This window comes from Cryptomeria japonica, chromosome 1 (genome assembly GCF_030272615.1).
Source record: "Cryptomeria japonica chromosome 1, Sugi_1.0, whole genome shotgun sequence".
NCBI classification, from domain to species: domain Eukaryota; kingdom Viridiplantae; phylum Streptophyta; class Pinopsida; order Cupressales; family Cupressaceae; genus Cryptomeria; species Cryptomeria japonica.
In genome coordinates, this window is record NC_081405.1 from 555,862,016 (window position 1) to 555,887,263 (window position 25,248).

Genomic DNA, 25,248 nt, shown 5'->3' on the forward strand with positions numbered 1-25,248 from the left:
CCATTGATTTATGGATTTTGTTCATGTATGTTGTGCATTACATTTTACAATTTCTTTCAAATACTCTTAAGAATATATCCAACCATTTCACTTCAAACTCATTACTAACAAACTCTTTATTATTAAGGGTTTCAGGAGCCATTCAAAACCCGCTTTTCAATTATTCAAAAAAACAAACTCTTTATTATTATTTATAAATATTAAATATTTTTTTTAATTTAATATTTATCCGCATATCTTACTTAGTTTCTTTAAAATATGAATTGTGTAATCCTATTAAATTATAGCTAACAATGCTTTTTCAGAATGCAAATAAATTCATTGTAAGATTAATTAAAAATGAGTTACATTTATCATAAAAGTTCTAAATTAATACCTTATCTAATATCCTTATTATCAACATGTATTTTAAGAAAAGAAGCTTAGCAAATGCTTACTCTATATTGGATGCCATGACTAAACTAGATGTCTTGAATGTAATATAACAATTACAGCTCAGAAAAAAAAAAAAAAATATTAACCAATTGTACAACACAATTTTCCAAACATAACTCTTTATTTCTATCTTAGCTTCAAAGTACAATCAAAAGATGCGACACAAACCGAACCCATTCACCCTTCTCTCGTAAACATACTTAATCTAAACCCCAAAACAAATACAAAATAAACAACCACAATAGATAAACACCACATTATAGTACCTCACTCTCTCTTACTACCAAATCAGAAAACAAAATCTTAAACTGAGCTCACAGAACCAGTCTGTGTACACAACTTAGGGCAAACTTGATTGTTCTTGTCTCGTCTTCAGCAGCTTGCGCATTTCACTTGCGAAACCCTGGACATTTACTTTCGAAGATCCTCCATCTCCAACAGCTTTTCGGGCCATCTCCTTGACCTTCTGCGCAGCTGTTCGCATCTGTTTACCTTTGTCATCACTAAACACCTGCCTTAAAACCTCCGTCACCTTTACTTCGTCTGGAACCCCACCGAGATGTTCACACAACTGAATCCCCACACCCATTTCCGCCAGAATTCTCATATTAAAAAAGTGGTCCGCAAACATAGGCCATCCGGCTATGGGAACTCCAAGGCTTAAGCTCTCGAGCGTAGAGTTCCATCCACAGTGGTTCAAGAAGGCGCCAACGGATAGTCCTCCCAACATGAATAGAATAACTTGTAACGATCCACATTTAAAGAAAAACAGAGTCTATCAGTGGGGCCAAGTCAATCAAGTTATTTGTCCGAGGAGTTCTAATTTTGGACTAGGTAGAGCAGGATCGACTAAAATATTAGGTAGCATACCCAAAGATGGATGACCATTAGAGTTGACTGCTAGAGTTGACTGTTAGTTGCATTTTGAACATTAGATGTTCATTTGACTGTAAGATGCACATTTGATCATATTTATTAATCAATTAAAATTAAAAATATGTCATAATTTTGAATTTCAAATAATAAATAGTCAAATCTGCATAAAAAGTGGGATAGATGTTGTCCTAACAAGACTTCTCAAGGGTGGATGACCAATGTACTGATCTTATATGTTATTTTACACATTAATTATAGTTGTGTTGGTCGAGACATTCTTATCCACATCAATTGCAGTAGTGTTAGTTGTTGCCATCAATGCATGGTAATGATGCTCTAGTTGTGAATTTATGGTCTTCATTTATGGTTCTAACTATGGGGCCAACATAATGCACCAATGGCATAGTGTATTTAATAAGTTAGACTTATAAATAGACCATGGGGTCGGTGCATTTTGTCGGCCCAATAAATGACACCTTTGTTTATGACAAAAAATATTAAGAGGTTATTTGTCTTAATGTTGCAAACATTGTTTATTTTTGTGGATATTATTTTAGTTTGTTTGTTTGTCTCAAATAGGCACTATAAACATAAAATTAAAACAAAAGTAAGGTTTTAGGAAAAGCAATTTATACATTCGGTTGAATTAAAGACTTATCTTTGATATGGTTATTTCTTTTCATTGCAGTAGGTAGATATTTGCACAATTCACTATAGTTTAATCTCTACAAATTTAAAATAGAAAATTAAAAGCAAAAAATCAAGTTTTAATTGATAGACTCTAAACTTAAGATTAGAAAACATTTTAAAATGAAAAGTTTTTTTTTTTAATAGATTTTCATTTTTATTAGATTTACAACAAACAACTATGTATTATAGTATTCATAAAAAATGCAAAAAAAAGAAAAAATAGTTTAATACTTCAACATACTATGGTAGGCATGCCAAAAATATATGAATGTAGAAATAATTGATTTGATAATGTCTTTACAAATATGTTTTTTTGTAATTTTACAAGTCTTTTTAAGTCTTATAAAATGGTCAGTCAAACCCTTTGGGTTTCCCTTCTTCTTATGTTCAAAGTCATAATGAGTTTTACAACTTTTTCAACTATCCCATCAATAAATACTTTAGGTAGAGCAATATTAGCAAAAATACTAGTATACTTAATTGTAAGATGCATTTAACCAGAAGATGCCCATTTGACTATAGGATGCATTTAAGGATAGAGAAACATGAGGTTCAAAAAAGAGAGAGTTTACGGGACACTCTGTCATGTCAATCAAGCCCTCTATGTTTCCTTTCTTCGCATATTCAAAGTCATAATGATTTCTACAATTTTTTAAAATGTCTTATCAATAAATAAATTAGGCAGAGTAGCATCAACAAATATAGTATTTCTATTGACGTGCCCATTTGAATATAAGATGCATTTGACTATAAGATTCACATTTAACTGTATTTATTTATTAGTCAAAATTCAAAATATATCATGCTTTTGAATTTCGAATAATAAATAGTCAAATGTGCATATGAAGCGTGGGATAGATGTTGTTTAACAAGCCTTCTAGAGGGTGGATAACCATTACATGTATTGCACATGTCATTGTACAAATAAATTATAGTTGTGTTGGTTGTTGCCATCAATGCATAGTAATGGTGTTGTATTTTTGAAGTAATTGTCTTTGTTTATGACAAAACTTATTAAGAAGTTATTAGTCTTTATATTGCAAAATATTTTTTATTTTTGTGGATATTATTTTTCCTTGTTTATTTTTTATTATATTAGCAAGGAGAAGGCCTTGAACCTATAGAAGAGAAAAAAAAGAGAGCACCACTAAAGATCTGGCATCAAACAACTAATAGAGGAAACCTACCAACTACTCTCAGAAATAGTCAAAAATAATTATGTCTCTATAACTAAACATACTATTATTAGCTAACCACCATCTACCTAGGATATTGTAAGTATTCAGACAATATAAAAAACTAAATAAACAAAGTATCCAACGATAATAAAAGTTTGATTCATGTGGCATGCAGGACGATTCCTATCCAAATGCCTACAGTAACTACTACTAACAATAGCAGGTATCATCAAAAAATATAAACAAAAACTAATCCACTTAATCATATTTGATCATCCTCTAGTTGCACTCCAACCCATTCACTTGGTCAGTCTAAGTCTCCCCCATGGTGTTGTCATTCTCCTCATTGTCATCGTCCAATTTTTCTTCCTTTGGCAGCTTCCTTGCCTTCTTTTTCATCCAACTTTTCCTTGAAATGAACCACATGGTTGCCTTTCTCATAATATCATCTATGATGACACATAGTGAGCAGAAGGAATCACCCATTTCATCAAAACACTGCCTCTAACCAATTCTCATTTCCAAGTTTAGGACCCTCTTTTGGAGCTCTATTATCTATCTGTGCAGGTTATTATTGTCATCCTTGTCTGATGGTAGATGTTGAGAATACTTGCTCCTAGAACCATGTGAACGTCATCCTAGGAATTAAAAGGTGGGGAGGCTAATTCTGAGTATTCCAATCCTTCTATGGAATCACTTCTTGCTTCCATCTCCACCTTATAATGATCCTCCTATTCTTCTTCTTCGGCCTGGTACTCCTCATCCTTTGTATCTTCATTTGAGGAATCTTCCACCTCATCGGCGTTAAAATCTTCCTCAAGATCAAAGGTAGTCACTTTAGGTTCAATTTAAACCTTCTTATCCTTAGCCTACAATCGAGTAGATCTTCTTTCTCCATAATCGCTCTCCTTATTCTCCCTTTCATTCATCCTATCCTCTTCTTTCTTAGAGTCCTGCAGGTCAAGGTCAATGGTAATGCTTTTCCTAGCAGAGTCTTTCTCATTCTTTTTGGCTTTGATAGGGCTATTTGTTGGGGTTTCTAGTTTCCTTTTGTTTGGGTTAATTTGAAGAAGCGCAACCTTAAGGGACTCTATGTCCTATTCAATATGGGGTTTCTTTCCCTTTGATTTGGCTGGGGGAGTTCTAGCGGGTGGGTGGAGGGATTTTGTTTCAATTAGCTCACTTTTTACAGAGGGCCCAAGAGTTCCCTCCTTAGGCTTGGTGTTACTTGGCAAGGAGAGAAAATGGCTACTATTTGAGGAGTGATGAAAAGCTTACTTGTACATGACATAGATTAAACCTTGATGCAATGGAGGACTTTTTGCATTAGCAATGTTGGACTAAAGGAGGTGAAAAGAAAATAGGGTAAATTTATCCTATCCCCATGCCTAATATGATTCAAAATCAAAAAATAGTAACCATGCACCGACATATAACGACCCTCATGAGTGAAATATTTTATGAAAAAGTAGCTAATTATAAGGTAGGGCTTAGGGAGAACAAAGTGGCCATGCACATTTTGAACCACAATTGGCCTCTCACCTTTCTTAAAGAACTTATTCATGTAGGTTCTATAGTCTCCACAACTTCCTCTTTCCACTTTTTCCCCTTCATTCTGCAACCCGATCACCTTACCAATAAGCTAGGTAAACTCACAATAATGGTTTCCACTTTTGCCAATGGACAAAATTGGTAGAGGTAGGGAAAAAATAATTTGTGGGGGTTCGAATGAACTAGGGGCATCCGAGCGAACCACCCTTGAGGGTTCGATCAAACCCACTATTGGATCTAGGTTCAATTGAACAACACATGGATTTCGAGGTTCGATCAAACCCTATAAAATATTTATTTTTATACGGTTCGATCAAACCCCCTATTCGATTGAACCCATTAATATATATATATATATTTTTAAATCTCTATAAAACCCAAAAAATGACAGTTAAATTGTCATTTTCAAGTTTGGAGTTTATAGTGGAAAGGGGGTTAGAGCGAACCCTACATCAGCATTACGTCACTGTGCCCTCTTAGCAACAACTAGCGCTTCTCATCTTTCAGCTTTCAACCTACATTATTTTAGGTGCACAAAATAACTTTTTTTTGTTTAATAGTGTTTTTTTTTAAAATTATTTATTTTTTATTAAATTTATTTAAAAATTATTAAATAATTGGTTTGATAATTAATTTTTTTAATTAAATAATTGAAAATTTATTGTTTTTTTTAGAATTTTAGAAAAACATTAACAAAAACTTAGAAAACATATCTATACTAAAATTTTAAAACTTAGAAAAACGTTTGAAATTTTATAGGAAAACATTAGCAAAATTAAAACTTAGAAAAATGTTAGAAAACTTAATTTAATGTTTTGATTTAACGTCAATTTTGTTTTTTAATTAAATAAGTGTATATGTTTTTTTTTTTCAACTTAAAAAAAAATGTTATGAAAAACTTTAAAAATTAAGGTAGTAAATTAAAACTTACAAAAAAGTTACGCAAAATATTAGAAAAATTAAAAATTAGAAAAATGTTATAAAACTAAATATAATAAATTAAAACATTATAAAAATAAAATAATAAATTTAAATTAAAAAAATAAATTATAAAACTTAGATAATGAATTTTGACAAATAAGACTAAATAAAACTTCTATGACCCCTTTCACATCCGATTACACACACAACATCACCCCTTAAGACCACATACGCTTCTGATGACACTATATGTCCCCTTAGGACCATAGAGGATCACATAGTGTCCTAAGGGGTCATATGTCATCCTAAGGGGTCACACGTGTGTTAACACATGCATGACCCCCTAGGACCACATATGACCCCTTATAACATCCTAGAGTATACAACATACCCCTTAGGATCACATAGTCTCCTAAGGGATCATATGTGGTCCTAAGGGGTTATGGATGTGTGACCCCTTACAACCACATATGACCCCTTATAACATCTTAGTATGTACAACATACCCCTTAGGATCACATAGTGTTCTAAGGGGTCATATGTGGTCCTAAGGGGTCACACATGTTTTCTAACACGTGTAATCCCTTAGGACTACATATGACCCCTTATAACATCCTAGTGTGTACAACATACCGCTTAAGATCACATAGTGTCCTAATGGGTCATATGTGGTCCTAAGGGGTCACACATGTGTTCTAATAGATGTATGACCCCTTAGAACCACATACAATCCCTTATAACATCCTAGTGTGTATGACATACCCTTTAGACCATCACATAGTATTCTAAGGAGTCGTATTTGGTCCTAAGGGTTCACGCATGTGTTAACACATGTGTGACCTCTTAGGACCACATATGGCACCTTATAACATCCTAGTGTGTATGACATGTGCCCCTTAGGAGCACATGTAGTGTCCCAAGGGCTCATATATGGTCATAAGGGGTCACACGTGCGTGACCCCTTAGGACCATATATAACCCTTTATAAAATCCTAGTGTGTGTGACATACTCCTTAGTCCATCACAACGTTCTAAGGGGTCACACATGTGTTCTAACACGTGCGTGACCCCTTAGGACCATATATGACCCTTTATAAAATCCAAGTGTGTATGACATACTCCTTAGTCCATCACAATGTCCTAAGGGGTCATATGTGGTCATAAGGACCTCACACATGTGTTCTGACACATCCATGACCCCTTTGGACCATATATGACCCCTTATAATATCATAGTGTATACAACTTGTACCCCTTAGGATCATATAGTGTCCTAAGGGGTCATATGTGGTCCTAAAGGGTAACACACATGTGTTCTAACACATGTGTGACCCCTTAGAACCAGATATGACCCCTTATTAAATACCCCTTATATGACGTGCATTGGTATTTAATAAGGGGTCATAAGGGGTCATACGTGGTCCTACTTGGCCCATCATGCATTTGTTAACACATATGAATGACCCCCTAGGACCACATATGACCACTTATAGCATCCTAGAGTATACAACATACCCTTTAGGATCACATAGTGTCCTAAGGGGTCATATTTGGTCCTAAGGGATCACGTGTGTGTTCTAACATATGCATAACCCCTTACAACCACATATGACCCCTTATAACATCCTAGTGTGTACAACATAGGTCCCTTAGGATCACATAAAGTCGTAAGGGGTGATATGTGGTCATAAGGGGTCACACATGTGTTCTAACACATGCATGACCCCTTAGGACCACATATGATCCCTTATAACATCCTAGTGTGTGCGACATACCCCTTAAGATCACATAGTGTCCTAAGGGGTGATATAGGGTCCTAAGGGGTCACGCATGCATTCTAACACACGGGTGACCCCTTAGGACTGCATATGACCCCTTATAAAACCCTAGTGTGTATGATATACCCTTTAGTCCATCACATAGTGTCCTAAGGGGTCATATGTAATCCTTAGGGGTCACACATGTGATAATATGATGAAATTATAAAGATCCAATCAACCACTAAGAGGGGGGGGGGTGAATCAGTAGTTCAAAAATAAACCAAATTTTCACCAAGCTTATTTTCATATAAGAATCAACTCACAAAGTATATTGGTTTAGACACTTTAACAAATTTGCAACTGTATTGTTAAACCTTACCGGTTGACCTAATACTTTAGTGATATAATGCAATAGATCTTAAACTTAAATATCCTTCAACTGAAACCTTAAATCACTTCACTAATATCAGTAATAACATATTTCAAATCATTTCCAATCATTTATATCAACCATACCAAAAACATATCCACAAAATCATTCACCACTTGGCATGATGATTTTTCACCTGGAAATGCAAATGAGAAAAACCATAGTGGGGATGAATACCCACCAGTAATTTTAAATCTTCTGAAGTTTGCCTTGTTAGAAGCTTATACAAGAATGTTCTGTTATGAATTGATCTGGTTAAGAACCACTTGGTTAAGGGATTGATCTCAAATACCCTCTTAAAGGTAACCTTAGTGGAGGATTTCAAATCAAAGCTAATGGATCACCTGGTTAGAGGACTTCAACAACAAGCCTGTTAGAGCTTACCCGGTTAAGGGATTTTACTGTTGTAATGGTTAGAGAACAACGGGTTCTTTGACCAATCTGGAAATAGCAATTCTTTGTTTAGTCACATCCTTTACTGCTCCTATCTATCATCACATCATTCTGTAGATACACCTTCTGATTCGGAAACAATCACTTTCATACTTAATAAAATTTTCCAACAACTCATTGAATAAAATCATCAACCTTATAAGCAAATACATTAGGTCGATAACACAACACATTAGTTCAATCTTGACTATTAGATAACAAGAAATCAACTTCACATTCTTCAAGGCATCTACAACTGCTCCTGGATCACCACACTTTGAATCTTGTAACACATCATGCATTTGTCACTTTATACTATGCATTGGATCATTCCCAAGATAAACAATTATCTTTACACACCAAAACCTTTTCAAAACTCATCACGTGCAACGTGCTTACATGACATCTTCATCACCAATCATCATTCAGTTGTAGATCATCACAACCGATCTCCAAGCTCCATCAATTAGGGTTCTACATCTCAACTGGTTAGGGTTACCAGTTGATCTTCACTACATCATTACCAGTTGCTTTACTACTTCATTATTGGTTTCTTTACTGCTTCATTATCAGTTTCTATTGACATCAATGACAACATTTCCAATTGTCATGCCATGCCAACGTTCTCCCCCTTTGGCATTGATGGCAATACAAGTATCAATACCAATTGATTGTCATGTTTGACAGTAGAGAATATACACAGGTATAGGAATCTTAGTTTACATTTTTCAACATATATTATCCTTCAAATGTATCTTCATGTCTTTAGCTGGTAACTGGTCCGCAATCTATCTTCACTCTTTAACATATAAGACTATCAATCATGTACTTTTCTCCCCATTTCATAGCCATGCCAAAGTGAAGGTAAACTATTTTGTTTCTTATCCATGCTTCACCGATCTGCAATTAGTTGCTCCCCCTATGGAGTTGCTCCATTCTTCACCAATCCTTCTTCAAGGATTTCAATAGGCTCCAGGATTGATGTCTTCCATATCTGCTTAATTGACTTCATGTAAAGGTACAACCCCTAACTCACCTCTGAGATATTCAAATGTAGCCTTAGGTAGAGGCTTAGTAAAAATATCTACTAGTTGTTCTTTATTGGAAACATGACCCAGTGATACATCTTTGCTTTTAACTTTATCTCTATATGCTTTGTCCTAACATGCAACACTAGGTTCTTAGAAATATTTATAGCACTTGTGTTATCACAAAAAATTCTTACTGGTTTTGATATCTTGAGCTTGAAACCTTCCAATATGTGTTAAATCCAAATTTCTTGGGTACAATTCATGTAAGCTGCAACATACTTAGCTTTTGTTGTTGATTGAGAGATACAACTATGTTTCTTGCTGCTCCAAGACACTAATCTGCCTCCAAGAAAAATGCTCCTCCTATTGTACTTTTCTTGTCATCAACATTGCCTGCCCAATCTACATCGGTATATACTTTTAAGTCAAAGTATCCTACATATGGATACCATATTCCATAATCTATTGTTCCTTTCAAGTATCTCAAAATTCTCTTGGATGGAATCATGTGTGACTCCTTCGGGTTTTTCTAAAATCCGGCAATCGATCCTACTGCATGAGCAATGTTCGGTCTATTGTGGACAACATAATGTAGCTTACCTATCATGGATTTGTATTCCTTTTCATCAACTGGCATAAAATCATCTTCCTTTGATAATTTACAACCTGTAACCATTGGTGTTCCAACTGGTTTACAATCTCCCATTCCAAAAGTTCTCAACACTTTCTTCACATACTTGGATTGAGTAATAAAAATATCTTCCTTCATCTATTGGATTTTTAAACCTATGAAATTTTTTATCTCACCTACTAGTAACATCTCAAATTCATTCTTTATTTCATTAGCAAAATCATGACACATATCATCATTACCTCCAAAAATGATATCATCAACAAATACCTCACTTACCAGTATTTTATCTCCTTATGTCTTGAGATATATGTTACTATCTTCACTAGTTCGTTGAAAACCTATCTTTACTAAGTGAGAGTGCAATCTTTCATACCATTCTCTTGGTGCTTGTTTCAAACCATATAGTGCCTTATGTAGCTTGCACACCATATCCTTTTCTTTTGTTAATGCACAACCATCTGGTTATTCTTTGTAGACTTCTTCCTCTAATATTCCATTTAAGAATTTTGACTTAACATCCACCCGATATACCTTAAATTCTCTATATGTTGGAAATGTAAGTAGAGTCCTTACTCCTTCTAATCTTTCTACTGGTGCAAATGTCTCACCATAATTTGCACCTTCCTCTTGTGCATATCCTTTGCATACCAATCTGGCTTTATTCCTTACCACTACGCCATCTTCATTCAATTTGTTTTTGAATACCCACTTTGTGCCTATTACATTCTTGTTTTCCAGTTTGGGTACCAATGACCATGTATTATTCTTCTCTATCTAATCAAGTTCTTCTTCCATTTCCTTGATCCATTCTTCATTTGCAAATACTTATTTTGTTGTTCTAGGTTCAATGGTGGAGATCATACAAGAGTTTTCTCTTAGGCTTCTTCTAGTTAACACATTTGCATTCTTGTCTCCAATAATTTGATTGGGGTTGTGATTGAGTCTAGCATACCTTGGAATAACTTGGTCTTGGTTTCTAGGTTCTTCTTCTTCTTCTTCTTCACTTTCTTTATCTTCTATTGGACCTTTCTATTTTGGTTGAATTGGGGCTTCTATGTTTAGTTCTACAACTTCTGGCTTTACCGGTTCATGCTCCTATAATAGTGTGTTTGGTTCTTCTTCTTCCTTCTTCTTGCTGGATTCTTCAAATTTTTCAAGAAATTCATCTACTCAGACATTGACACTTTCAATGATCTTCTTAGTCTGATTGTTGTAGCACTTGTAAGCTTTGCTCTTGGTGGAGTAACCAAGAAATATGCCTTCATCACTTTTGGTATAAAACTTTCCAATATAATCCCTTCTTTTAATAAAACATCTGCTACAAAACATTTTGAAGTAACTAGCATTCAGTGATCTACCATACCAGTATTCATAGGGTGTTTTATCTTTACCTCTTTTGACCAGTATTCGATTCATTGTACAAATGGTTGTGCTAATATATTCTCTCTAAAATGTCTTAGCTACACCTCCTTGAATTAACATAGTCCTAGCAACTTCAACCACTGACCGGTTGTTCCTTTCTACAATACTATTCTACTATGAAGTCCTTGGTGCAGATAGCTATCTCTTGATCCCATTGTTTTCACAGTATCTAGTGAATTCCTCTGAAGCAAATTAACCACCTTGATCAGTCATTAAACATTTCAGCTTCCTTCCACTTTCATTCTCAACCAAGGCTTTGAATGTTTTAAATTTGTTGAATTCTTTTGTCTTCTCTTTCAAGAATGTGACCCACATCATCCTTGAGCAGTCATCAGTAAATATCATGAAGTACCGATCTCCTTGAATACATCTAGTCCTCATTGGTCCACATAGGTCGGTATGAACCAAATCTATCAAATGCTCAATGGAGAAAGATTTTCTCTTGAAGGTTGAGGTTGTCATTGTCCCTAACTGACATTCCTTGCACAAAGCATTCACCGGTTTGTCCAACTATGGAAATCCTCTTATTGATTTTGATTTGCTGAATCTTACAATGTTATCAAAATTCACATGGCAAAACCTTTGATTCCAAAGCCAACTATCTTCCTACTTTTGCAATCAAACAACTATTGATTTTAGAGTTTAAGTGAAACAATTTACCTTTGGTTTGTTTGCCAGTTGCAATCAATTCACGTTTGCTTCCAAAGATATTGCAAACTCCATTGTTGAATTCTAACGGGTAAACTTTGTCATTGAGTTGAGAAACACTCAAAAGATTATGTTTTAGACCTTCAACCTAGTAGAAATCATCCTCACTACTCTTACCATTCAGGTAAATGGATCCTTTTCTCTTCACCATGCAGGGAGAGTTATTCCTAAATCTGACAACACCTCCAACAAATTTGTCCAATGTTAGGAACTTGCATCGATCACTAGTCATGTGGTGTGAACAACCACTATCAATAATCGAATCATTTGAATTATCCAAGTTAGAGACCAATGCATTTTGTTCTAATATTTCATCTTTGATAGCAACAAAGACAATGTCTTCATTAGAATCCTCCTTGGATTCCTCGTCAGTAATACCTCCATCCACTACAATGAAACAATTTATTTTTCCTTTTCCTTTAAACTTCCTATATTTCTCTTATTTTTCCTTGTTATCTTCATTAGGACATTTAGCAACAATATGTCCTATCTAGTTACACGCAGAACATTTTAGTGGTAATTTACCTGTATACTTACTGATATGTCTAGGTAACCACTTGGCCTACAATTATTTGAGTTCCATCAGGCTATCATCATCTACTTCTCTAATGAATCTAGATTCATGACTGCAACTTACTTCTTCACTTTTTCTTACTGGTGGGGTTGAGGCTGGGGCTTTAAATTCAAATTTTGATCTCTGATCACTTCCATCAAAACCATTTAATTCAAATGCAGTTAATTTACCAATGATAGAGTCAAGAGTTACCTTTGTCTAGTCAATATATTTGAGTTCTTGAATGGTTGCAACTCTGATAGTGTAGACTAGTAAAAGGGTTCTCAATACCTTGCTAACCACAGTGGCATCCTCCACTATACCTCCAACACTTTTGTTTTCTCCAACTATCTCCTTGATTATCTGACCATACTGTTGAATGTTTTCACCTTCAGCCACTTTCATGCCATCAAATTTTTCTTTGAGACTCTCTTCCTTGGCTATCTTTACATGCTCATCACCATCATAGATTTCTTCTAGTTTCTTCCAAACTTCATATGCAGTCTCCAATCCATGAACATCAACATATTCTGAGTCTGACAAGGTAATGATGATGGCCTCCAATGCTTGGTTGTTCTCTTGTTGCGCCTTCTTCTAATCATCTATCATAATTGCACTAGGCAAGTTATACTTAGAGACAACATGATCCCAATACTGACTTCCTAGACTCTTGATATAAATATTCATCCTATCACTCTAGATTTTGTAGTTATCTTTATTAAACTTTAGACATTCTCTCTTCATCATTTTCTCCTAGATCTTTTCCTCAAGCTATTAGGCTTATATTCAAGAGGACCTGGAATGCTTTGGTACCAATAGATAATATGATGAAACTATAAAGATCTGGTCAGCCACTGAGAGGAGGGGGTGGGTGAATAAGAAGTTGGAAAATAAACTAAATTTTCCCCAAACTTATTTTCATCTAAGAATCAACTCACAAAGTATACCGTTTTAGACACTTTAACAAATTTGCAGCTACACTGTTAAAACTTACCCGTTGATGTAATACTTTAGTGATCTAATGCAACAGATCTCAAATTTAAATATCATTTGACCAAAACCTTAATCCACTTCACTAATACCAATAATAACATATTTCAGATCATTTCCAATCATTCATATCAACCATGCCAAAAACATACCCACAAAATCATTCACCACTTGACACAATGATTTTTCACATGGAAACCCAAATGGGAAAAACCATGGTGGGGATGAATACCCACAATTATTTTGAACTCTTCTTAATTTTTCCCTATTAGGATCCAATCCTTGTTAGAATCTTATACAAGAATTTTATGTTAGGAACCTAACCGATTAAGGACCACCTAGCTAAGGGATTGACTACCAATACCCTATTAAAGGTAACCTCAGTGGAGAATTTCAAATCTAAGCTAATGGATCACCTGGTTAGAGGATTTCAACAACAAGCATCTTAGAGCTTACCCAGTTAAGGGATTGTACAACTTTAATGGTTAGAGAACAACAGGTTCTTTGACCGATCTAGAAATAACACTTCCTTGCTGATCAGATCCTTTAACGCTCCTATCTTCCTTCACATCATTTAGTTGACACACCTCCTAGTTTGCCAACAATCACTTTCACCCAATCAAATTTTCCAACAACTCATTGAATCAAATCATCTACCTTATAAGAAAATACATTAGGTTGGTAACACAACACAAACCCTAAAAATCTCATAGATATTACAAACACATCAGTTCAATCTTAACTATTAGATTACATACAATCAACTTCACATTATTCTAGGCATCTTCAACCGCTCCTAGATCACTGCACTATGTATCTCGTAACACATCACATGGTTGTCACTTTATACTATGCATTTGATCATTCCCAAGATAAACGGTTATCTTTACACACCAAAACCTTTTCAAAACTCATCATGTGCAACATTCTTACGTGGCATCTTCATCACCGATCATCATCCGGTCATTCATCATCACAACCAATCTTCAAGCTCCATCAGTTAGGGTTATGCATCTCAACTAGTTAGGGTTACCATTTGATCTTCATTGCATCATTACCGGTTGCTTTACTGCTTCATTACTAGTTTCTTTACTTCTTCATTACCGGTTGCTATTGTTATCAATAACACTTCCAATCTTCATGCAATAGCAACAACCTATATTAACACATGTGTGACCCTTGAGGACCACATATGTCAGCTTATAACATCCTAGTGCATATGACATGTACCCCTTAGGATCACATAGTGTCCTAAGGGGTCATATGTGGTCATAAGGGGTCACACGTGTGTTCTAATATGTGTGTGACCCCTTAGGACCATATATAACCCTTTATAAAATCCTAGGGTGTATGACATACCCCTTAGTCCATCATAGTGTCCTAATGGGTCATATGTGGTCATAAGGGGTCACGTATGTGTTCTGACACATTCATGACCCCTTAGGACCACATATGACCCCTTATAACATCCTAGTGTATACAACATGGACCCCTTAGGATCATATAAAGTCCTAAGGGGTCATATCTGGTCTCAAGGGGTCACGCACATGTGTTTTAACACATGTTTGACCCCTTAGAACCACATATGACCTCCTATTAAATCCTAATGCATGTGTGACATAACCCTTAGTCTATCACATAGTGTCCTAAGGGGTCATATGTGGTCCTATTTGGCCCATCATGAATGTTTAACACATGTATGTGACCCCTTAGGACCACATATGACCCCTTATAACTTCCTACTATATACAACATACCTCTTAGGATCATATAGTTTCCTAAGGGGTCATGCATGTCTTACAACACACATGCATGACCCCTTAGGACCATATATGATCCCTTATAACATCCTAGTGTGTACGACATACCACTTAGGATCACATTATCTCCTAAGGGATCATATTTAGTCCTAAGGGGTCACACATGTGTTTTAACACATGCACGTGACCCCTTAGGACCACATATGATCCCTTATAACATCCTAGTTTGTACAAAATACCTCTTAGGATCACAGAGTGTCATAAGGGGTCATATGAGGTCTTAAGGGGTCACACATGTGTGACACCTTAGAACCATATATGCCTTTATAAAATCATAGTGTGTACAACATACAATCCCTTAAGATCACATAGTGTTATAAGGGGTTGGATATGTGGTCCTAAAGGGTCATGCATGTGTTCTAATGCATACGTGACCCCTTAGGACCATATATGACCCCTTATAACATCCTAGTGTGTACGACATACCCCTTAGGATCCCATAGTGTCAAGTAAGGGGTCATATGTGGTCCTAAGGGGTCACACATGTGTTCTAACACATGTGTGTGACCCCTTAGAACTGCATATGGTGCCTTATAAAATCCTAGTGTGTACAACATATGCAAGTTAGTCCATCGCATAGTGTCTTAAGAGGTAATATGTGGTCCTAAGGAGTCATGCATGTGTGTTAACACATGCACATGACCCCTTATGACCACTTATAACATCCTAGAATGTTTATAATGTACCTGATTAGGACCCAATTTGACTACATACTTATCGCATTGCGATTTAGTCTTTTCCTCTCAAGTCCCTTAATTTTCTCAACATGTGTTTGAATTAGTATATACATGTACATGTGATTTAGTGTTTTGAGTTCTCTTCCCTTAATTTGCTCAGCATGTGTTTTAATTTTTAAAAATTATATTTTAATTTAGTAAATATATATATATATCTAAATAATTATCTCTATCTCTCTCTCTCTCTGAAATTAATGATATCCCTCTCTATCATTAATTTTTTAATAATTTAAAATGTATGTATGTGATATATAGATAAATTTATATATTTTTAATTCAATCTCCACCTCTCTCTCTTTAAAATTATTTATTTAATTTTGAATTTTGAGAGAACTTTGAATATATATATCTATGACTTATGCGAGAACTTCACATGTGTACATTTTAATTTTTAATGAGCTCAAGGTTAACGATCTCTCTCTCTCTCTCTCTAGATTTAACTTATTTTAATTTTTAATTTTAAATTGAATGCACTTCATGTGTGCGTGCTTACATATTTATTGTAACTTTATGACCTACCTAGATAGATGATGTCCCAGGATTCGGGCCATGATCATGTACCTGATCAGGATCCACCTGTACAAGCTCTTGATCAAGAGCCACATAATTATATAGATCCTCTACAGTAGGATCCCCCATTTCCTGATATTGCTACCATCTTTTACTATAGTGATCGTGAGTTACAGAGGTTGAGGGTCACATTAGATGACCCACAGATTGATGGCATGTATAAGATTATAGTTGATATTTGTAGACAATTGAGGAGTAAGGTGAGGGTAGTCTTGAAGGAGACCGGAAAGGAGAGATGTTTTCCATAGTATTAGGAGAATAGTAAGGTGAGAGGATATCAGGTTATGAGATGTATTGATCCACAAGTTGCATTGTTGATTTACCCACACTTCTTGGCTGCCCATGGTCGTTATCCTATTATAGACCAGATACCATTATGCTTTGCACAACATGTATTTGTTGAGGTTCGTTGTTAGATGAAACCTAACTACCTTTATATTATAACATATTATGGATATGGGAGGGGCAGGATTGTTGATAGAGATGCATATCATAGGCATGATAGAGCTCCGCTTAGACATAGGGACCTTGTTGACGAGAGATTTCTGGTAGTAGTCCCAACTCTTGCCCCCATAGCAGATCACATTGTGATTGCTTCTCAAAGAAAATAAATTGATAGGATTGGAGAGATTGCATCAGTAGCAACCACCATATCATCTAATAGGCTGGGTAGATATATGATGAGTCAACTATGTTTGAGATCATCCACAGATTATACATCTTCTAGTCATAGGGTGGCTTCAGATTTAGATGATCAGTATATCAGTGTTGACGTCTTCTCGCTTGATGAGGTAGCGAATATAGAAGGAAGTTGTAGACATGTACATATGTCACAATATTTAGCCAAGGACCTGCTACATTCTTACTGTTTTATTTTATCTCAACTTGGGATACCATTGGATATTGTTAGAGAGGAGATTCTCAGAGATGCATAGGCTAGCGCTGCATCGACACATGCCCCAAGATAGTCACATCATTCTCATCACTCTATGCATGCTCTAGGCACTAACCCACCTATAGATCACTATGTTTCTACAGAGAAGGAGATACAAGGTAATCAAGTCCATATCACAAATGAGGACTTTCATTCATTTGAGGAGTAGCTACGAGGTTTGAGCTAGAATGGGTTTATGGATATGCTACTAGAGTCAGACACTTCATCCACGGTACCTAGTAGTCTAGTTATACCCTTACACTCCTCATTCATGTGTACAACCAAAGAGATATATGAAAGCATGAGTGATGTGGTTGATATGATCACAAGACATGATTAGACTATACAGCCTAATCCTGATACATAGGTATGTACATGTGCATTTATTTTTAAAACATGTATATGTTGTAATGTACTATTTGAATATATCATTTAATAAATAATAGAAGTTAATTCAAATATAGATCATGTAAATTGATCTGACTAATCCTAAAATACATGTATGTAATTATAACAGTTATCTCATGTCACTCCTAGCTTGAGCTCTAAGAGTGTGTGTAGGAGAGATTCTTTCGATGCTACATAGGCTGGTAGTGGATAGGTTAGTTATGGTGTTTTTTATACATGTATATGTACATGTGCATTATAATATATATTTTAAATTTAAATTTAACTAGTTGGATTTGATTATATTTAAAAAATATGCATATATGTATATGTATAGAGATCTATATTTAATATATTTAAATAAATTCTACTTTTGCAGAGGTCTATTGGACATCTAGACTCTCACCAGGACTCTCCCTTAGAGGTTCGCTCTATTCACGATCGACATGATACATGTTGATTTGCCAATTTATAGAGCTCATTTGTTTATCTTTTTATATACATACATTTTAGACTTTCATATTATATATTCATGCACATGAAGTTTAGTTTATACTTTATACAATTTGTGTTTGATCCTGGATTATATATCACATTATTTGTATTCAGATTATATATGATCATGCACATGTTATATTACTTACACACTTTATATATATATATATATATATATATATATATATATATATATATATATATATATATATATATATATATATATATATATATATATATATATATATATATATATATACAGTTTGTGTTTTATCATATTTGCACGTTTGATATATATACTTTAAATATTTATTTAATTTTGATGTGTTTGATTATATATATGTAACTTATTAGATCATGTCTGTATGTATGCATGTTTGTTTATTCTTTTAAATTATATTATTTAGATCATCTATATTGAATTGGTGTAAATGAAATTTAAAAAATATTTTTAATCTAACTCTGAAACTTTCAAATATATATATATTTTTGTGATTGAATTTGTGTACATGTAGATAGATTAAAAAAAGATTGTTATGTTTATTTAAATTTTAAATTTTACTATATGCAACATGTATATGTAGATATGCATTGAATTAAAATGGATTTTTGAACAATATATCCACTCCACTATGCAAGCCATGAACAATATAAAAATTACACTTGTTCATATTAAATGAACAAACTCACGTTAATGAACATATTCAATAATTTAAATTCTAGAAGTTTCATCTGGAACAAGTTCAGAAGAAGTGAACATTCTAAAGTATTCAAATTTCAAAATTCATACATAGGTTCAAACATATGTACTTCTAGGTGTACTAAATGGTTCACACCACATCAAGTGGTTCAGACCGCTCTTCAATTATTACACACATGTCCTAATTTAATATTAAATTTACACATGTCCTAGTTTAATGCTCAAATTCACACACATGTGTGACCCCCTTTCTTGACCTATTAAAATTTACAAACACATGTCCTAATTTAATATCAAATTTCATACAAATGCATTTTTTATTAAATAAATACATATCCTAATTTACTTTACATACATGCTAAATTATTTTAACAACTTACAAATTATGCATAAATGCATTGAGAATTAGATTCTATATATCCTAATTGTACATATGACCCCCTTAAGACCTATTCAAATTTACACACATACATCCTAATTTAATATCAAATTTCATACAAATGCATTTTTAAAACTAAATGAATACATACATCCTAATTTACTTTACATGTACATGCTAAAATATTTTAACAACTTACAAATTATGCATGTGCATTTAGAATTAGATATATACATCCTAATCAATTGCATAAATCCATTTAACACATTTTCAACTCATCCACCTCCCAATTTACTTTCCATGCGTGCACGTACTATTATTTAACATGTACATTAGTCATACATCATAATTTAATATAATTGAAAATTTCATATTTAACTAAACAATATGGTCCACACAAGTCATATATATATCAAATATTAAATTCAAACACTTTAATGTATTTAATAATTTATACAAGTTTCAAAACACTAAGTTAAGTTCTAATTTATTTTATTAATTCAATTCATGGGTTCAAACAGATGTAGTTTGGTTTACTAAATAGTTCATACCACATCAAGTGGTCCAAGCCGCTCTTCAATAACACTTGATATTTTCTCATGATCTTCACTATCTAGTCTCCACTTTTTAGACTGCCCATGACATGGAACTGTATGAAGAATTAGGCCAATAACAATGACCAAGTGGCTATACTGATATACCTTGTTCTCAATTTGATATTGAATGAAATGAATCCCATGTTGAACAAATTTAACTTGTTTGAAATATGTCCCTTGCACTACAACTAAGCCTGCATACATTACATGTATATAAGAAACAAGAAATTAAAAATTTACACGTAACCTCTATGTACATATAAAAATTAAAACATGTGCACATGTGCATGTTTAAAATAAATTTATTTTTATTAACTTAAATGTTCAAATCAGTTCAAACCCATGGGAAAGGAATATATAATTTAAATATACATGTACATACATATACCTTTTGTTAGAGCATTCGGGTATTTACTTGATTAATTAAACATTCTTTGTTTAATTATTTAAGTTCCCTCTATCTCTTTTACACTTAAGCTAACTTTAGGTGCATATAATTAATTATTTTAATTAATTATTATGTGCAAACCTAGGTTTTCCCTTTTTAGGGTTTCTTGACCTATTAAAGGTTGAGTTCTTTCTTTTCATTGTAAGAATCACATTACATTTTTTTATGAATATTGAGATCTCTCTTTTTGAGCATATTCTCTATGTTTTGTATGTTCTTCAGATTTTGCTTCATTGCTTCTCCTTGTAACAGGTTATTTGGCTTGCATAAGATCTTAAAGCTCCTGTGGTGTTGTATTTTCTCAACTCCTATATGGTATCAGAGCTTGGATCTGCAGCTGCCTGTTCTTGTTTTGAGAATTTTTTTGGCTTTGGAAGCAGATCTGGGGTTTTAGGAATTTTTTATGTACCTAGGGTTTGAGATTTTTTTCTAAGCACTTTGGGCCTAATTGGACCTCACCATCATGCTCAGAAGTCTTGAAAACCCCTATGGTCATATAAAATTTGACCTATTTTGGTTCCTGAGCCTCTGGGAGCATTTTTTTTCTCAGATCCAGAGCGTACAGCCTTGGCACGCAGATCAAGAAAAAAATTTCAAAAAAAATAAAAATTTTCCTTTTTACAGCATGCAGGCCGAAATTTGTTTTAAAAAAAAATCTTTCAAAAAAAGCAAAAAAAAAAAGGAAAATTTTTCGGGGGGGGGGGGGGTTCCCATGGTACGTAGGGTACCATGGGCCCCTGTCCCTGCCGCTATTAGTACGGCCACGCACTTTGAGCTGCAGGCTTAGGCCCTGCGCCTTTGTTTCTCCCGCCAGCTACAGATTCTGGCCCTCACCGGTCGTTCCCTCCAACTTCGGGCCGCCGGTCGCTGCAGGTCCTCGGCTTCGGCTCCCGTCGGCCACCGCTTCTCCTCACCAGCCGCTGCATACTCCTCTGGCAGCCGCTCCACTTGCCGGCCACTACTCTGCTTGCCGGCCACCGCCTGCAGCTCCTCTCCCTGGGCGTGATCCTCCCTGGCCCTCCGCCAGCTCCCCGCTCAGCTCTCTGCGCTCAGCTTCGGCCGTCGGCCCGCCCTACCCTTTTTCCCACCCGGCCACCGCTCCACCACTGGGCTACCACCTGGTCACCGCCCTGCCACCCAGTCACCACCGGAGCTCCGCCCACTAGCCACCGGACCACCAACAAGCAACCAGACCCCCTTTTTTGGCTTTTTCAGGGGGGGGTTTGGTTTTTTGGCCCTATCTTGGGCATACGGAGTCATTTTTTCGAGAACAAATAGGCGTCAGAAAGCTAGTTTCAAGGCTGACCTCATGGTGTTGGTAATTTTTTTCAATTTTTCTATTTGACTATGCTTTTTTACAGTCAAAGTGAGGTCTCTTTTTTGCACTCCGAGAGACATAGAATGAGCATCCGACCTCCGTTTTTTGAAAACTTTATATTTTCAAAAACCGTGTTCTATGTACTTTCTAGAAATATGAGTTTTTTCCCAGATTCTGCTCCATGCATATTTTATTTAATTTTTTTCTTTTCAGCACTCTGGTGGATATCGTGGTGGTTTCAGGTCCTGGGATCTCTTTTCTGAGTAGGGTGTCTCTATTTTGATTCTCGTTTCTATTTCTAGTCTTCTTATCATTGTAGCTTGTAATTATGCAAATGCACTGAGATAAACTGCCATCATGCATTGTTTACTTGGAATCTTGCATATCTTGTGTCTCATTGTATATGCACTGTTGATCAAGTGCCATGAGGGGGTTGATGTTTGCCTTTGTTTGCCATCTTCCTTTGTCAAGTGAGTGTTCCTTCCACGACATTCACCTCATGATGATGTGTCTTAGCACCTTTGATGTTCTTGGTTCTTCATCATGTAGTTGTTTTTGGCTGTCCTTTTCATTGTTCCTGTCCCTCTCCCACTTCCGCATTATGGGGAGGTTTATCCTTTTGGTTCTAATGCTTCCGTGGTTCGATTGATCAGCTCTTCAGGCTTTGGTTTCTCATGCCATCTGTATCTTCGATTTCGGTTGTTTTGCCTTGTTTGCCTCCTGATTCGAGTAGTGTCATTTGAGGGCACTCATGCAAATTACAGTCTTCTCTACCTGGTCATGTTCTAGTTCAGTGGATTTTCTTCAGATCAGCAGTTATTCTTCGACAGAGTTTGCATGTTCTTCATGCTTCAGTGGTGTTCTTTTATCTCTTTTTGGAGAGGAGTTTTTTCCCACTGGGTTTTCTCCTTTGTCTTCGTTTCATAGAGATTTCATTGTATTTGGGTACCTGATCAGGCCTTGTTGCTGGGACCCATCTTTATTGCTTTCAGTAGCTGTTCTAGGTTTTAGCTTCTCCCTAAGTCTAGCTTAAGGGGGGTGTTAGAGTATTCGGGCATTTACTGGATTAATTAAACATTCTTTGTTTAATTATTTAAGTTCCCTTTATCTCTTTTACACTTAAGCTAACTTTAGGTGCATATAATTAATTATTTTAATTAATTATTATGTGCAAACCTAGGTTTTCCCTTTTTAGGGTTTCTTGACCTATTAAAGGTTGAGTTCTTTCTTTTCATTGTAAGAATCACATTACATTTTTTTGTGAATATTGAGCTCTCTCTTTTTGAGCATATTCTCTATGTTTTGTATGTTCTTCAGATTTTGCTTCATTTCTTCTCCTTGTAATAGGTTATTCGGCTTGCAGAAGATCTTCAGGCTCCTATGGTGTTGTATTTTCTCAACTCCTATACCTTTTTTAATCAATCTTGAAATATGGTCATAATCATCAAGAATCAAAGGAATGTCTTCAAAGATTTCATCCTCTTTATCTCTTCTTTTTCAAGACGAATTGCCCATTCCCATCCACTATTTATTGACTAATGGTTGTTAGGAAAGTTAGGAATGCCCAAAAAGTATAATAAAGTACTTATTTCTAGGTACTCTATTATAAGACGCCATCTGGTCAAAATATAAAGAGCAACACTTAACTGAACAATATTTCCTAGTTGTGTTACTACCATTGCCTTTCCAAAATAGCTTCAAAAGAACCTCCACATTCAACAAGTTTTTCCTATCTTTTCAAATACACATCAAATTCTCCTTTGTTTTCCATCTTATTACTGATTTTTCAATTCCCTCTATGATTTATTTTTCATAATTTTTATTGATATGCTTTTATATGGTGTCAAGATTCAACTGCAACCTCTTCTGCTTTTTATATTTCCAACTGCAAATATTACACCTGCATTCAATTGGAGGCTCACCTTTCTTAGAATTCTCTACTAGTTCAATGAATGCATAATTTGACACCCAATCAATTTGAAAATGCCTCGCCATCTCCCACCCCCAACCAATTTTTTATTTAGATTTTATTTTCCCCTTTTGTGCATCATCATCATCTATGGAATTGTCAACCTAATTGATTATTGCATTTCCACTACATTAGGTATCCACTAGAACATCCTTTTCATTGTCATCTAAGATATCGCATTTAACTACTTCTTCAATATTTGGTGTAACTTGTTAATCTGGTAGTTTTGATGATGTAGCTTCATCTTTTTTACCACAAAGTTTGCCGAAGTACTAAATTAAGGTTCTAAATTATGTTGGGCTCTCTTGACCTTCATAACACTTAGGAGTCTTACCCTTCTTCTTGTTTGACATCTCTAATGAAATGAAGGCTGCAAAAACCTATCTACATGTTTAAGAAGAACTAATAGAATATAAGTTTCATTTCCCCTAGGGCCTAGAATATAGATGTTTGTGGTCTCCCTACTCAATAGGAATGAAATAAAAAATTGCAAACAAATTGAGATAAAAAATATTATAACACTTCAAAAAAGTGATCACTTACAGTTAGATTCTCAATGGGTAGAACTAATAGTTTGCAATACAATAGTGGTTCTCCTAGTTTGTCACTTGGCTATTGATCTGAATTGAGAGCTTAGAACCAACCAAAATGTATAAAAATAAATTTGAACTTCTAGACAATCTTATACCACTCCATATTTGGTCAATTCAGCAAAAAATTTAAATGGTATACAAATATTTGGCAAATCCCACTTAATTTTAACAATCTTATATAAAAGTAGGGTGAATCAAACCTCAAAAAAGCATATACGTTCTAATTTACCTAGGCAATTATAATTAGGATGGACTTAGAATAGAATTGGTGAAATCAATCCTCCCACGACATTGAATGATTGATGGTATTAGCGAATATTACTTTGAATTAAGACATGCTTCCAAAATTACCAAGCAAATTTGATCCTCATGAAAATTGAACTATTGATGGCTATTGGCAAATATGGTGGTGAATTAAGGTAGGCTTCAAAAATTGCAAGCATAAATATTAAATAGATTGTTGTGAAAATGTAGACTCTATTGGTGAAATCTTTATATCATTGTAAATAATTAATAAAAATGAAATTGAATTGAAATGTATTTGACCAAAAATTGATAAACTAATAAAATTGATAACAACTATTCACCAATTGGTGAATACTCACCACTAAAGTTTTTTACTGCAACTGACCAAGCCACATATCTTACAAAAAAGGGGGGTCCCTAAAACAAGGGAAAATGATAATAGAGGA

At 34.8% G+C, this 25,248-nt stretch overlaps 2 protein-coding genes across 2 annotated transcripts; one reads left to right on the forward strand and one right to left on the reverse strand.

Annotated features, from left to right (window-relative positions):
- Positions 1-543: 543 nt before the first annotated feature.
- Positions 544-1,303, reverse strand: LOC131856132 (UDP-glycosyltransferase 75C1-like). Its single transcript, XM_059207510.1, has one exon. It carries the CDS (start codon positions 1,163-1,165, stop codon positions 776-778), a length of 390 nt encoding a protein of 129 aa, XP_059063493.1. The 5' UTR covers positions 1,166-1,303; the 3' UTR covers positions 544-775.
- A 15,394-nt stretch (positions 1,304-16,697) lies between these two features.
- LOC131858073 (classical arabinogalactan protein 9-like) lies at positions 16,698-21,842 on the forward strand. Its single transcript, XM_059211003.1, has 2 exons — positions 16,698-16,792; positions 21,458-21,842. The coding sequence occupies exons 1-2, from the start codon at positions 16,698-16,700 to the stop codon at positions 21,840-21,842; spliced, it is 480 nt and encodes a 159-aa protein (XP_059066986.1).
- Positions 21,843-25,248: the final 3,406 nt, after the last annotated feature.

Excerpts from the sequence above, each read along its gene's own strand:
- LOC131856132 (XM_059207510.1), bottom strand. The coding sequence starts at position 1,165 with ATGTTGGGAGGACTATCCGTTGGCGCCTTCTTGAACCACTGTGGATGG.
- LOC131858073 (XM_059211003.1), top strand. The coding sequence starts at position 16,698 with ATGTCCCAGGATTCGGGCCATGATCATGTACCTGATCAGGATCCACCT. Across the intron at positions 16,793-21,457 it reads AATTATATAGATCCTCTACA|GCTTAGGCCCTGCGCCTTTG; the intron begins GTAGGATCCCCC and ends TTTGAGCTGCAG.